The 15,362-nt window shown below is 43.8% G+C and overlaps 1 protein-coding gene across 1 annotated transcript in view; it reads left to right on the top strand.

Moving 5' to 3' along the window:
- The window catches only part of GXYLT2 (glucoside xylosyltransferase 2), a 105,881-nt gene that overhangs the window by 16,265 nt on the left and 74,254 nt on the right, over positions 1 to 15,362 (top strand). Inside the window, exon 2 of the mRNA XM_003785492.3 lies at positions 11,559 to 11,751. Within this exon, the coding sequence (XP_003785540.1) occupies positions 11,656 to 11,751 (96 nt within the window). The 5' untranslated portion in view covers positions 11,559 to 11,655. The remainder of the gene's footprint in view (positions 1 to 11,558; positions 11,752 to 15,362) is intronic.

Genomic DNA, 15,362 nt, shown 5'->3' with positions numbered 1-15,362 from the left:
CCCGCCACCTTAGGTGTATGTGGCTGGCGCCTTAGCCGGTTGAGCTATAGGCGCCGAGCCCTAATCCTAAATCTTATGTACGTATGCAATGATGTCTAAAAGCAAACACACACACACATATACACGTAGCCATAATTACCAACGTCAGACATTGAATACCTACTATACATTAGACCTAGACTTTGTTTAGGAACACAGCCATGTTTCAGATATCATGAACCTAATGAAATATGTGCATTCAAATTAAATTGTATTTATCAGATAATTTTACTAAGCGTCCCCCATGGCAGTTTTTTGGTACTCTGTTGACATTATTCATATAATACCATGACTTCAAGGCAAATGCCAGCTTTTCTATCTGTCTTGAAAGATTAATGATGCTTGATTTAGCTCCAAACCATGGGTCATTAAAAGTGATTTAACTCTTAGCAAAGTCCTCGGTGTCATGTCTGGGTTTTCAGGGAAGGCTGTAATCATGACTGCAATGGAGACGTTTTTTCTCAAGGGATTGATGCCTTCCAAAACCTGCAGTTTGTAGGGAATTTTAGCAGTGCCTCTCACTGCCAAAACGCGATGTGGATATAATTACCCACCACCAGACTCTTCTTGGAAGGCAGTGATTTTCAGCCAGTGTGCCGTGAGAGGATCTTAGGTGTGCTGCAAAAATTTTCAAAGAACATTGATTCAATTATTTTCTGAAGAAGTTCAAGTCATAGTAACTATATTTTTTTTTATTCTTTTTTTTTTTTTGGATCAACATAATTTATGTGTCCTGCAGAAGTTTAACTCCTGCCAGGAGCTTAAAAGGGTGGAAAAACACTATGTTAGGGGCTGTATCAAGGTGTTTCCACTTCTTCAGCTGCCACTTTGGCCTCATTGGCAGACCTTCCCTGAATTAAAATACAGAAACAGTTTCATCTACCAAAAGATTGCACTAGGAAGGGGCCTCTACTAATCTTTTCTTCCCTGAAGGTGAGCATATTTAACCTCTTCAAATCTATCTTCTACCATTTTTTAAATAAATATTTCTGCATTACCTTCCTTAAGTAAAACTATTAATAGTTACCAGCAGCACGGCGTGGGGCTATATTTGAAAGAAGTGTGATTTTTGGTCCAGTTTACCCTGCTGGCCTATGTGGCAGCATCAGGTTTACCTGAGTTAATTTGGCCTGACAGTTAAGGAGGAGCTTTGATAAGGGAGGTAGCAGGAGAAGGCAGAAAAGAGGGTCTGAGCAGAACCAATTACTCGCTTTAATAATTCAGTGTGTTTTGCAGTAATAGGCTACAAAGTAAATAGCACTACACATAAATGCCGTATTTCATTATTTATACACTCTAGAAATTGAAGTTTAATTAAGTCATATGCTTGAGACTTTTAAGCGATTAAGGAGATGCTTCAGCTGGGGCACCATGCAGGGGAAACCTAGACGCTGCTTCTCCCTCAGTGCCGTCTGTTATTCTGAATATCGTTTTTCATTTGAGCGTGGGGAGGGCTTGAGCCAGGACAACTGGGGCAGCATTTTCCAAACTTCACTGATTCATACAGGGCACCATGATTCTTCTTATATCACCACATTTCCCTGTTTAAAAAATTTTACATCTATCCATATTATAAAATTAAGTGCATTTAATTATTGAATAGCTTTATTGAGATTTAATTCAAATACCCATTAACAGTATAAAAGTAAGTGGTTTTTAGTTCATTCAAAAAACTGTGAATTTCAGCCATCACCACTGTTGAATTTCAGAACATTTCATCACCCCAAAAAGAAATTTGTACCTATTACATTAACAGTCATTCCCCACTTGCCCCTCCCCCCAGTTCTTTTTGTTGTTGTTGTTGCAGTTGTCATTGTTGTTTTAGCTGGCCCAGACCAGGTTCAAACCCGCCAGCTTTGGTATATGTGGCTGGCACCCTTACCCACTGGGCACTGCCCCTCCCCCCAGTTCTTGATAACCACGAGTCCACTTTCTGTCTCTGTGGCTTTGCCTATTCTGAACTTTTCACATACATAGAATCATAAAATGCAGCCTTTTGCATTTCCATGAGGTTTTGGGTTCGGTGTTTCCAAGGTTCATACGTGCACCAGGCATCAGCACTTCATTCCTTTTTACTGCCCAATACTGTTCCATTGTGGGAATACATCACAGTTTATTTATCCATTCATCAGATGATGGACATTTAGGTTGGGCTTTTTGACTGTTGTGAATAATGCTGTGAACATTTGCCTACCAGTTTTTATGTGGCCTGTGTTTTGAAATCCTAACATTCTGGGAGGCCAAGGCAGGAGAATAGCTTGAGCTCAGGAGTCCGAGACCAGCCTGAGCATGAAAGAGACTACCGTCTCTACCAAAAATAGAAGTAACCAGGTGTGGTGGCGCATGCCTGTAGTCCCAGCTACTTGGGAGACTGAGGGAGGATGAGGCAAGAGGATCACTTGAGTCCAGGAGTTTGGGTTGTAGTGAGCTATGAAGACACCATTGCACTCCGGCCTTGTCTCAAACAAAACAAAAAAAATTCTTCTAGGTATATAACTAGGAGAGGAATTTCTGGCTCATATGGTATCTTCTATATTAGTATTTTCAGGAACTGTCAAATTGTTTTTCTTTTTCTTTTTTTTGAGACAGAGTCTCAAGCTATTGCCCTGGATAGAGTGCCTTGGCGTCACAGCTCACAGCAACCTCCAACTCTTGGGCTTAAGCGATTCTCTTGCCTTAGCCTCCCAAGTAGCTGGGACTACAGGCACCTGCCACAATGCCCAGCTATTTTTTGGTTGTAGTTGTCATTTGGTGGGCCGGGCTGGATTCAAACCTGCCAGCTCCAGTGTACGTGGCTGGCACCTGCAGTTTGAGCTACAGGTGCCAAGCCCCAAACTGTTTTTCAAAGTAGCCATGCCAGTTTATAATCTCAGGAGCAATGTTTGAGGGTTCTAGTCTCTCTATATGCTAAGTACATTTATTTTTTAAAAGAAACTTCCTATCACTGCCAGAAATGGTCGTCAATTAATATAAACAAAAGGTAATTGTCAAATCCAAGTAGGAAAACTAAATAATTTCTAGCTTGGTATTGTTCATTTCATTTCTAGGTTGGTATTCTTGTCTGCTGGAGGTTCTGCATCCGAGGTCTCTGTCTTTTCCATTGAAGGAGAGGATTAGGCAATATTAGAATGGTCTTCAGGGTGAAGTAGCACCAAGCCAGACTTCTTTTATTGAAAAGGGAACTGAAAATGGGATGACTTTTTCTTTTTGCTTGTAGGAAAGGCCTTTATTGGCGAGGGAGGGATGCTGCAGAGTAGCACCAAGGAGGAGGGAGAAGAGAGAAGAGGGAGAGAAGGGATGACTTTTTCACCACGTGACTCAGTGTTATTTGATGCAGTTTTAAATGTGCACTACTGCCTGTGTCCCACCCCTTTGGAACACGTGAGATTAGCAGGCACTGCGCCTTGTGCAAGCCCCTTTCATCTTGTTTCAGCAGTCAGCTCCATCCTTACATCATACGAGTAACTCAGAGGTGGCTGGGGTGGTGTTTGTTAGTTTTTTTCCTTTCTTCTCATGGTCTGATATTTTCCTAGAGAACCTAGGTAAATTTGAGAAACTATCAAAATTCTTACCTTTTTTTCTTTTCTTTTCTTTTCTTTGAGACAGAATTTCGCTCTGTTGCCCCCGGCTAGAGTACCCTGGCATCTGCTTAGCTGACAGCAACCTCAAACTCCTGGGTTCAAGCAATCCTCCTGACTCAGTCTCCCGAGCAGCTGGGACTCTAGGTGCCTGCCACCACCCCTGGCTAATTTTTTTCTATTTTTTATAGAAACAGGGTCTCACTCTTGCTCAGGCTGGTCTTAAACTCCTCAGTAGGATCCTCCCGCTTTGGTTTACCAGCGTCCTAGGATTACATGCTTGAGCCGCTATGCCTGGCCAAATTTCTACTTTGTTGATAGGCAATAGATATTAACCCAGTTATTCCTCTTCTGGGAATGTAGTTTAGGGAAACAGTGCAAAAGAACAAAAAGTTCATTGGCTCACAGATGTTTACAGCAGGGTTTTTTTTTTTTTTTTTTTTGAGACAGAGCCTCAAGCTATTCCCCTGGGTAGAGTGTCGTGGCATTACAGCTCACAGCAACCTCCAACTCCTGGGCTCAAGCGAGTCTCCTGCCTCCGCCTCCCAAGTAGCTGGGACCACAGGCGCCCGCCACAACGCCCGGCTATTTTTTGGTTGCAGCCGTCATTGTTGTTTGGCAGGTCCGGGCTGGGGATTCGAACCCGCCACCTTAGGTGTACGTGGCTGGCGCCTTAGCCGGTTGAGCCACAGGCGCCGAGCCACAGCAGGGTTTTTTTTAATAACTGAGAGCAATTAGAAACAACCAACAAAAAGGAGATAAGTTGTGGTGTTTGGTTGGATGGAATAACAGATAGCCAATAAAAATGATGGTTATGGAGACTTCAAAAGTATCAAGAAAAACAAAAGAATCAAGTGACAAAAGTAGAATCAAAATTTATAGACATACTATTAATGCAGTTGTAAAAATGTATATTCAATTGAATAAAGACCAGAACATAAAGTGCAAAAAAACAAAAAAAGTTTCAGGGGGCAAGAATAATTTTTCATTTACCAACTTTATTATTTCAACACATAAAGTTTTATATTTTTCAATTTAATGTGTGTTTTATTCCAATCTGTTTCTAAAGATAGGTATTTTTGTTTATTTATATTGTCTTACGTAAATAAATTTTTTTTTTTGAGACAGAGTCTCATTATGTCACTCTCGGTAGAGTGCTGTAGGGTCACAGTTCACAGCAACCCCAAACTCTTAGGCTTCAGCGATTCTCTTGCCCCAGCCTCCCAGGTAGCTGGGAGTCCAGCCACCTGCCACAGTGCCTGGCTGTTGTTTATTGCAGTTGTCAGTGTTGTTTTAGCTGGCCTGGGTTGGGTTCGAACCCGGCTCCCTCAGTGGCTGGCATCATAACCACTGTGCTGTGGGTGCCCAGCCTACATAAATAATTTTTGATGTTATATGCTTGATACAAGTTAAACTGAAAGAGCATGTGAGCACCAGCCAAGGTAAGTTTGGGGAAGGAAACAAACAGGAACTGTGACAGAAAATAAAAGTGAGGCTACTCCTTTGATGAAGTGGTCAGGGAAAGCCTCTTCCTTCTCTCCTCTGTGGACAAGGAAACAGCTATGCGAAGCGTGAGGAAAAAACATTCCAGACTGAAGACACAACGTGGGTAAAGGTCTAGTATCTGAAGGCAGCATCACATGTCTCAGGTAGAAAGAAGAAAAGGTGGTGGGCGTGGAGGTCACAGAACTGAAGGCTCAGAAAGCTGACTGAGTAGAGATTGAAGTCCCCAATATGATGACAGGATTTGGGGTGGAATGCCGTCAGCCAGGAGCTAAACTCTTCAATGAATGAGGAGGAGTAGGCGGGGAGTTGACACATGACAGTGACAGGGACAGGGAGAAGATGGAGGCGTTTCACAACACAGGCCTGCTGTTAGGATGCATTACATGTCTGGATGTGTCGGCCCCATCTGCTGCCCTGAGACCCCTGGAGAAGGGAGGAATGCTGGGGAGGAGGTGTCCCTGCAAGGCAAGCAAGTTCTCATGAAGGCAGAGCTGAGGAGGATCCTCTGAGCAGAGTCTGAGGATGGAGTGGGTGTTCCTGAGGGCATGGGGGAGTGTCTGGGAGAAAGGAGCGGTGACAGGTCAGCCCAGATCATTAGTTCCTGACTACAGCTAAACTATGGGGGGTTGTGTAGCACAAGTGTGTTAACACGTGGACTCCAGGGCCTTGCTGGAGACCCACAAAATCAGGATCTCTATGGGGCAGGAGTTTGCCTGTTAATAAACCGCAGGTGATTATGGTGCATCGGGTAGAGTAGCCCCTGCCTTGCGTGCTGTCCAGCAGCCTTCCAGCTACACAAGTGGAGTAATGGTGAGGACTTGGGTCAGGGTGGCAGCAGGGGGCAATAAAGAAGGAATGGATGCAGTGAGTATTTCAAAGGACAGGTCAGGTAAATGTGAGGCAGGAGGAGTCAAAGATGATTAAAAACTATTTTTAGGCCTGGTGCAGTGGTTCACACCTGTAATCCTTGCACTCTGGGAGCCGAGGCTCCGGGTGGATTGCCTAATCTCAGGAGTTCAAGACTACCCTGAGCAAACAAGGCCCCATTTCTACTAAAAATTGAAAAACTAGCTGGGTGTGGCTCGGCACCTATAGCTCAACTGGCTAAGGCGCCAGCCACGTACACCTAAGGTGGCAGGTTCAAATCCAGCAACCCGCCAAACAACAATGACGGCTGCAACCAAAAAATAGCCGGGCATTGTGGCGAGCGCCTGTGGTCCCAGCTACTTGGGAGGCAGAGGCAGGAGACTCACTTGAGCCCAGGAGTTGGAGGTTGCTGTGAGCTGTGAGGCCACGGCACTCTACCCAGGGGGACAGCTTGAGGCTCTGTCTCAAAAAAAAAAAAAAAAAAAAAATTTGGGGGTTGTTTTGGGGGGCATCTGTAGTCCCAGCTGCTTGGGTGGCTGAGGCAAGGGGATCGCTTAAGCTCCAGAGTTTGAGGTTGCTGTGAGCTAGGATGCCATGGTACGATACCCAGGGCACAGGGTGAGACTCTGTCTTCAAAATAAAAACATACTTTTAGAACTTATGTTCGCTTCCAAAAATAAAAACATACTTTTAGGGTAGTGCTGAAGGCTTGTTTCTTAGGCTACTCCCTGGACCTCAGGGCGAGAGTGCTGCATGCACGTGTGTGTAGACATCCCTCCGTATCTCACTGGTAAAATCCGTCAGGACGTGGCTCTCGCTGAGCCGCATGGTAGCCCGTCAGCTCCACTAGTTACACAGGCAGTGCCTGTCATAGCGCACCAACCACATAGGGCTCACTCTCAGCGCGGCTGCTAAAAAAAACACAACAACAGAAACATACTTCTGCAACTTAGGAAACATTTTTGGTTGCTAAACTGTAATTACTTCCAACTGGCTTAAGCAAAAGGGAATTTATTGGCTTAATGACTAAACTGTCCAAGGTCAGGGTCAGGTGTACCTGGACGGAGGTCATGTCACCAGAGATCTGATCTGTCATGTTTGGTGCTGTTTCTACTGTGTTAAATTGATTCCCATTCTGGTTCTACCAGGGTGGTGGCCGAGATGGTTGCCATGAGCCCCGGCCTTAGAAACAGGTCCTTAAAACAGCAAATGTCCACTCCAGTTCCCATTTATAAAGTATAAATAAGGACGTAGTTAACCATTAATCACAGCTGTGCTAGAATTCCATCCCGCCTCTTCCTGCCCAAACACCATCATTCAAGGTGTTACCGAGTTCTGGGTTCCTATACTAGATCCTGGAACCTCACAGAGTCTCAGGTGACATTTGAGAAGTGCTGAGTGTGGCATTGGTAAGAGCTAGTGAAAACCATACCATCCCAGCGCCCTTAAACTTTATTATTCATTGTGACTGCACAACTCCAACGCTAATTACCTGAAGCCTGAGATTTTTCATGTAATATGAGAAGAGTGAGGCCAGCAAAGGTCTCATTAAATCCAAACCACTGATACTTGAACTGCACCAGGAGAGGCTTTATTTTTCTTTTTTAATACCTGTCACCAGACACCATGAAAGATTGCAGTCCGTAGTGCCTGCTTTTTTGTACTGTACAGGCCCCAATTACTGAAGCCTGCCAAGAGGAAAGGAGGTGGCCTGCTGTCCTGTAGGGAGTAAAAGCTTTTTTTTTTTTGGAGACAGAGTGTCACTATGTCATCCTCGATAGAGTGCTATGGTGTCACAGCTCACAGCAATCTCAAACTCTAGGGCTTAAGCAATTCTCTTGCCTCAGCCTCCCAAGTAGCAGGACGATAGGCACCTGCCACAACACCGGGTATTTGTGTTGTTCTTGTAGTTGTCATTATTGGTCAGTGGGCCTGGGCTGGGTTCGAACCCATCTGCCTCAGAATTTGCATTTTCCTGATATGGCCAGCGCCCTAACCACTGACCTACAGGCACCAAGCTATGAAAGCTTTTTTTAATTAAAAATAAAAAAAAGTATTTTTTGAATTGTTTGAGAACACAAAAGATGCAGATGAATTTCTGTGTATTCACCACTCAGCTTGAGGAATAAAATTTTAAGTCTCCAAAAATAAAAGGCATTTTCTTTTTGCTGTATTTATCTGTGAATAGCATATGGTGCTGTTTTGCTTGTTTCCAAGCAAATGATAAACAATATCATTCTGTTGCTATCCTTGTACAAACTACTTTTTCCCCCTCTTTGGCTTTATGTTGATTTGTGCCATGCTGGTTTATTCCTTTTCTCTGGTCTCTGGTATTCCACTTTTTAAACATATCAGTCAGACTCAACTAGTTTCCTTTGCATGGACAGCGACATTTATTTCCAATGTTTTATTATCATAACGAGGGCTGCTGTGAACATTCTTGCGTAGGGCTTGTGCAAATCCGCAAGGATTTCTTCAGACTGTATACGTAGGAGTAAAACCAGGAGGCTGGAGGGTGTGTGTCCTCTCCACCCCTGCTAAATGTTGCCAAATGGCTCTCCAAAGTGTTTGGACCTATTTGCCTTGTATGCAGCAGTGCCAGAGCCGTCCCCTGCCTCACGTCTTCACTGAAGGCCTTTTATTTTCTTTTGTGATGTTCACCGAACTGAAAGTAAAGTTGAATCTCTTTATGGTTTGAATTTGCATTTTCCTGATTACTAATCCAGACGCGCAACGTGTTAAGCTAAATTAGGTGGAGTTGCTCCGTTTGGGGCCATAGGAGGATGTTCATATATGAGATAGCGAAGTGGTTTCATTTACTGTGTGGGTAGTTTTGAATCATACTCATGTTCCTAAATATTGGGCATAATTTTAAGCAAATGGGTTCCCATTAAATCTCTTTTTATCATATTTTGGCTAGTGTCTTAACTGTGATTCTTTTAACTGATTGTCATTTTATGATTATCTTTAACATACCATTCCCACAGCATTACATAAGTTAATTGGACATTGGCTTTAATAATAGGTTTGAAAACCCACCCACCCATGAAGCCACAAAAGAGAATGGGTGTGTGAGTCTTGTAGGCAGGGGTCCTTTAATAATCCAGGCAGACCCTTGACTTAGTGCCTTTGTTCTGCTGTTCCCTCCGCTTGCAATGTCCTTACCCCAGAAACAGGGCTCCTTCCCCCAACCCCACCCCACATTCACTCAGCTCACCTTAGTGAGGCCCGTCCCATCATGGTGCTGTGTAACATAGCACCAGCCCACCAGTGCTCCTGGTACCTCTATCCTGCTCAACCATGTTATTCCTCTGTAGTACTTAACACTGTCTAACTTTCTGTATAAGTCACTTAGTGATTATCTATTTTGACTATTATTTATTTCCTTATCCCCTGTAGAATGTAACTTCTGCCAAGGCAAGCATCTTTGTTTTGTTTACTGCTTTCTTCCTAGAATAGTGCCTTTATAGAATAGATTTGTCAATTAATAAATAGGCTAGAGTTATCAAGGAAAAGAGGGCAGGAAGAGCGTTTCTAAAAGATAGACAGATAGATAAGGCGTGTGCCAGGACCTGGAGCCAACACAGCATGGTGTTCTGAACTGGAAATGAAACAGAGAATATGGATATAAGTATGACTATGACTGTGATTATGAATGGTTGCCTAGACTGGAATGCTGGGAGCACTTGCATTAGATGTAAGTAGGAGCCATAACCAACAGCTTGAACTTGACCTTGAGGGCAATAGGGAGTTTTTGCATGATTTTAATCAAGGGAATAGCAAGGCTAGACATTCTGGCTCATGCCTATAATCCTAGCATTCTGGAAGACCAACGCAGGAGGACTGCTTGAGGTCAGGAGTTCGAGACCAGCCTGAGCAAGAGTGAGACCCTGGCTCTACAAAAAGTAGAAAAAAATCAACCAGGATACTGGTGGGCACCTGTAGTCCCAGCTATCCAGGAGCCTGAGGCAGATTTACCTAAGCCCAGGAGTTTGAGGTAACTGTGAGCTATGATGAGGCCATTGCACTCTAGCCAGGGCAACAGAGCAGAGGCCACTATACTCTAGCCAGGGCAACAGAGCAAGACCTTGTCTCAAAAAAAAAAAAAAAAAGAGGGAATAATACAATCTTAGTTACATTTTAGAAGATCACAAGCCCTGGCATCAATAAGGAGAAAACATAGGTTGGGGGTTAAAGATAATATTGGATCAGGTAGACCACCCAGGTGGCTGTCCTAGTGATTGAAGTGAGAGGAGATGGCGGCCACACCAGGTAATGGGGGGAGGATGGAGAGAAGTGGACAGTTTCTGGGATACACAGGGCACCTCTACTGTCTTTTCCTGTGATCTTCAAAATAAATGGAATATTTATACAAACATACAGACATAGACAAGTAACTCTCTGCATCTGGGCTTAGCAGTGCCATGAGGCTGTGCTTCGCTAAGCATGCTCTTAAGTAATCAAATTGGAAAGGTTTCCAAAGAGCTCCACCCACATCTTTGACTTTCCTCCTGGCGAAAGAAATCTGGAGCAAGACTGCCATTATTCAACCAAGCAGAGAATAATGGAGCAACAAGCTGATTGAACTCGAAGTTTTTGGAAGGAAGGTAGCATTTGACATCCAAGTTCCCCTGGTCTCCAGATCTTTTGTGCAAGTAAATTAGTTTCATTTGTCTCAGGGCACCTTTTCCAGGCCAACTTCTTCCAACTTGCCTGCAAATGTTTCTCAGTGGTGTATTTGAGGCTTGGCTGCATCTCTTTGTCTGGAACAAATCTCTTATTACTAGGAAATAGCTGGATGATGATTCTGGACTCTTGGACCCCATTCCCCTTTCAGCTGTTGACTCGCTATAGGATACCTTGATCATTTTCAGTTTAGCCTGCCCTCCTCTCCTGCCTGTTTCTCATTAATATAAATTTCATACCTGCCACCTCAGCAATCTTTGGCGAGACAGTCGGGATTAACACCTGTTTCTTCAAGACTCTCCTGAGATGCAGCAGGAGCACATATGTTGTTTTCTTTGCTCACCTCCCAAACTTGCATGACTTTCCTTTGGTTCAGTGGTCATGCATTCCACCGCAACCTAAAAACATCCAGATGATGGGAATATCATGTTGCTCATTTCACATGGGAAAGCCGCAGCCTACCCTCCTCTTGTTCAAGTTGCATTCAAATCTAATTTCCACGGCCCAAGCAAGTGGGAGCGCTACAGCCCTTGTGTCAGCTGTCGAAGTTTAGCAATACTATTTCCAAACATGGGCCAGTAGGCAGCCAGCAGGCACTAGGCAGCTGAGTGCTGGCAGAAAAAGTCTCAGACACCTATAGCAGTCCAAACAGTGACTCATCCTACTAGTGCCAGAATAAATATGGGAATAAATGGTATTTTTCTCTAAGCAGGAAGAATTGTCAAAATGCTTATCACTCTATAAAAATATAACAGATTGTGCCTGTTCATGTTTTGAAATGTTCTAACCATTTACTGGCTTTTTTGTTTATTTTTTTTCTTTCCTTTTTTTTTTTTTTTTTTTGGTTTTGTAATAGCTTCAACCTGTTTTTCTTCTTTCTAGGAGGCCTGGAGACCCCAGGGGTTTCCAAGCTGTGCTACCACCTGAGCTGTGGATCCACCTGGCTGTGGTAGCCTGTGGCAATCGGCTGGAGGAGACAATGGTCATGCTCAAATCGGCTGTTCTTTTTAGCCACAGGAAGATACAATTTCACATCTTCACTGAAGACTCTCTGAAGCCTGAATTTGATGAGCAGGTGAATTTGTGAAATTTGTGGCACCGTATTTACTGAGTACAGACAATGTTATAGGAACTACATGTTCTGTTCTCTAATGTATTTTGCTGCATACTTAATTGTGTGACCTTGAACACTTGACTCTGAGCCTTACTTTTCTCATCTGTAATACAGGCATAATTACACTTACCTTATAGATATATTGTGAGGGTTGAATGAGATGACACAGGGCTTGAACACCTTCTTGGTGTCATTAACATTGTCCTTATTTGAAAGACAGGTAGCTTATTTTTATCTATGTGTATATATTTTTAAAATAACAAGTAATATAATGAAATCTGTTATTAAGTTTTCGAACACATGCTAGAAAAAGTGCTGCATACTTCATTGCTGAGTATCAGAGCTGTCATGGTATAAGCCCTGACAAATAAGTTCTCAAACTTGCCACCTTGCACTTAACATTGGCAGCACTGTACAAACAATGTGATAGGGTTTCATAACCTTCATATATCAGTGTCTCACAGCTGTGTCTGTGTTGACATGTGGTAGTGTCTTGCTGAGTGATGTTCATTATTTTTGTTGCGTGTTTTTGTGTGTCATACAATGACACCTCCGATGATCATTCCAGAAAAATAGTTCCCAAACTGTTTTGAAATGTGGATTAAGCACTGCCATTGGTGCAGAGCTTCCCAGGGGGATTCCCTAGAAGGTGGCCACAGTGATACTCAGCAGCGAGGTACATAGCACTTTTTCTAGTGTGAGTTTGCAAACTTAATTGGTGGACTTCATATGTCTGACTCAAATTCAAACAATATAGAAGCCTTCATTATCCTTTTATCCCATATGATAAACGGTCACAGTTAAAAATTTTGAATGGTTCTGTCATTTTTTTTTATATATAGGTGTGTCTATGTCTGTATGTTTGTATATACAGATATACAGATATACATATATATAGTTATACACATTTGTATGTATCCAGATTAAAATGTATTTCTTGGCTCAGCACCTATAGCTCAACCGGCTAAGGCGCCAGCCACGTACACCTAAGGTGGTGGGTTCGAATCCCCAGCCTGGACCCGCCAAACAACAATGACGGCTGCAACCAAAAAAAGAAAAATAGCCGGGCATTGTGGTGGGCGCCTGTGGTCCCAGCTACTTGGGAGGCGGAGACAGGAGACTCGCTTGAGCCCAGGAGTTGGAGGTTGCTGTGAGCTGTAATGCCACGGCACTCTACCCAGGGGGACAGCTTGAGGCTCTGTCTCAAAAAAAAAAAAAAAAATGTATTTCTTTTAGAAAATGAGGATTAAACTGCATATGTTGTAGAACTTGCTTTTCTACACTTAAAATTGTGTCATCAGCATTGTTCCCAGTCAGTATTCCTACGTCATTACCTTGTCCTTTTGGGAGACTATATATTACTTTATTAAGTGGCTGGGTCATCATTTGTTTGACTGTTCCCATACTCAGGAAAATGAGTAATGAGTTTTTACCAATACACGAGAAGAGCTTTGGAAAGGCCCCTTCCCCCGATGGAGGTGCCTGTGTGGCCTTTGTAGACCAAGCTTTGTTTTCCTTGAAAGTGTTCTCTTGTAGTAAGTTCTTAAATGCTGGCAGAGCAAGAAGCTGCTTTGCTTTGTGTTTGTGTCTACAAACTTGAGTCAACAAGGCCGCATCTGTCGCCCAGCTAGTTGCTCGAATGAGAAATGCACAAGAAAGCGTGCTGGGCAGAGAAGGGCTGGGAACAGAGGGGCTGGAATACAGGTTATGTTTTCAAAGGAGAAAAATTACTTGGACATCTTCACCAAGAGAAGCCAAGGAGCACATAGTCTTGGGGCTTTGGAATTGACTGGAACCTGTCTTATGAAAGATCTGACTGACTAACTCATAGTTCAGAAGCTGGTAAAAGGGAAATGACAATGACAACATATAGCATTTTGTCAAGAACTGATGGTTTATGATTTCATCTCATTTAATCCTCACAACAACCCTTTGAAGAAGGTAATCGTTATGCCCCCGTTTTACAGACTGAGATTGAGTCCTAGAGAGTTTTAGTGGTTTGCTCATCGGGTGTCAGGTCAAGTTTACTGGTTCAAACCTCTGTGGAATTAACCATACTTCTTCCTAAGCTAGTAGATAGAAAACTCAAATTCGAAATTCAGCACCACTGTTTACCTGCTGTGTGATCCTGGATAAGTCTTTTGGCCTTTTTGAGCCTCTGTTTCCCCATCTATAACGTGGGGCTAGCAGGACTGACAAAATATATAATAGATCTGTAATCACCAATGGCCACGTTAGGCTACAGTAACAACTCTCAGAAGGCTCAGAGACTTTCTGCTTGCTTGATGCTTGTCTCCTCCAGGGACAGAGTCTCAGTTCCACCTAGTCTCTTAGATCTGAGACAGAAGTTGAGGAGGGTGTTTGTGCTTGTAGCTGCGCCTGCTGGAGCATTTAGCATCTACAGTTCCTGACATGTCACTGCAGGAAAGAGAGACTGGAGAGTCATGGCCGTGCCTCTTACTGCCTCAGCATGACAGTGACACGTTTAACTGGCCAGGCCCATCCACCTGCAGGGGGCTGAGACGTGCTCTGCAGGGACAGAGGAGGCTGGCCTGGGCAAACACTAGTCAGGCCCCGTACAATATCCATCTAAGCATTTGCTGAGTACCTGCTGCATGCTAGAAACTGGAGTGTGGGGATGAAGCAAAACAAAATCCAGATGTGGGCTTAAGACAGATAAAAGAAGGAAGTTGTATTTGTATAACTCTGTCTGTGTGGCAGAGTGTACTTTCCAGAGAGGCCCCAGTGGTCCAACCTCCTGTTAGTCACACCCTGTGTACTTCCCTCCTACACTGTCCCAGCATCATCTCTCTGACTGATGAATAGCACAGGGCAGAAGGGATGATCTGTCACTCTGACGTTAGGTTATAAAAGGCAGGTCACCTCCCATCTCAGTTTGCCGTGTCTGAGGGAAGCCATCTGCCATGTCAGAGGAGCCTTCTGGAGAGGGACGTGGTGAGGAGCGAAGGCTTCTAGCACACACTCCAGTGAGGGAGCTCGGAGGCAGACCCTCCAGCCCTGTCAAACCTTCAGATGACTGAATTATTATTAATAATAATATCCCACAACCTCATGAGAGGCCCTGTACCAGAAAAACCTAGCTTGTAGACTCTCAGCCCTAAGAAACTACGTAAGGTAATAAATGTTTGTGGTTTTAAGCTACTAAGCTTTGGGGTAATTTTTTATAATGCAATAGTTAAAACATTTATATATATATACATACATGTATATATGTAGACATATGTATGTATAAGATAGATTGGTTAGGCACAGTGGCTCATACCTATAATCCTAGGACTCTGGGAGGCTGAGAAGGGTGGATTGCTTGAGCTCATGAGTTCAAGACCAGCCTGAGAGGCTCGGTGCCTGTGGCTCAAGAGGCTAAGGCACCAGCCACATACAACTAAGGTGGCGGGTTTGAATCCAGCCCGGACCTGCCAAACAACAATGACGGCTGCAACCAAAAAATAGCAGCGTTGTGGTGGGTGCCTATGGTCCCAGCTACTTGGGAGGCTGAGGCAGGAGACTCACTTGAGCCCAGGAGTTGGAGGTTGCTGTGAGCTGTGAGCTAC

Source organism: Otolemur garnettii, unplaced genomic scaffold, assembly GCF_000181295.1.
Source record: "Otolemur garnettii isolate 467f Iridium unplaced genomic scaffold, OtoGar3 scaffold00015, whole genome shotgun sequence".
Classification (NCBI taxonomy): domain Eukaryota; kingdom Metazoa; phylum Chordata; class Mammalia; order Primates; family Galagidae; genus Otolemur; species Otolemur garnettii.
Note: the sequence above shows the minus strand (reverse complement) of the source record. Positions and strands in the feature narration are given on the sequence as shown.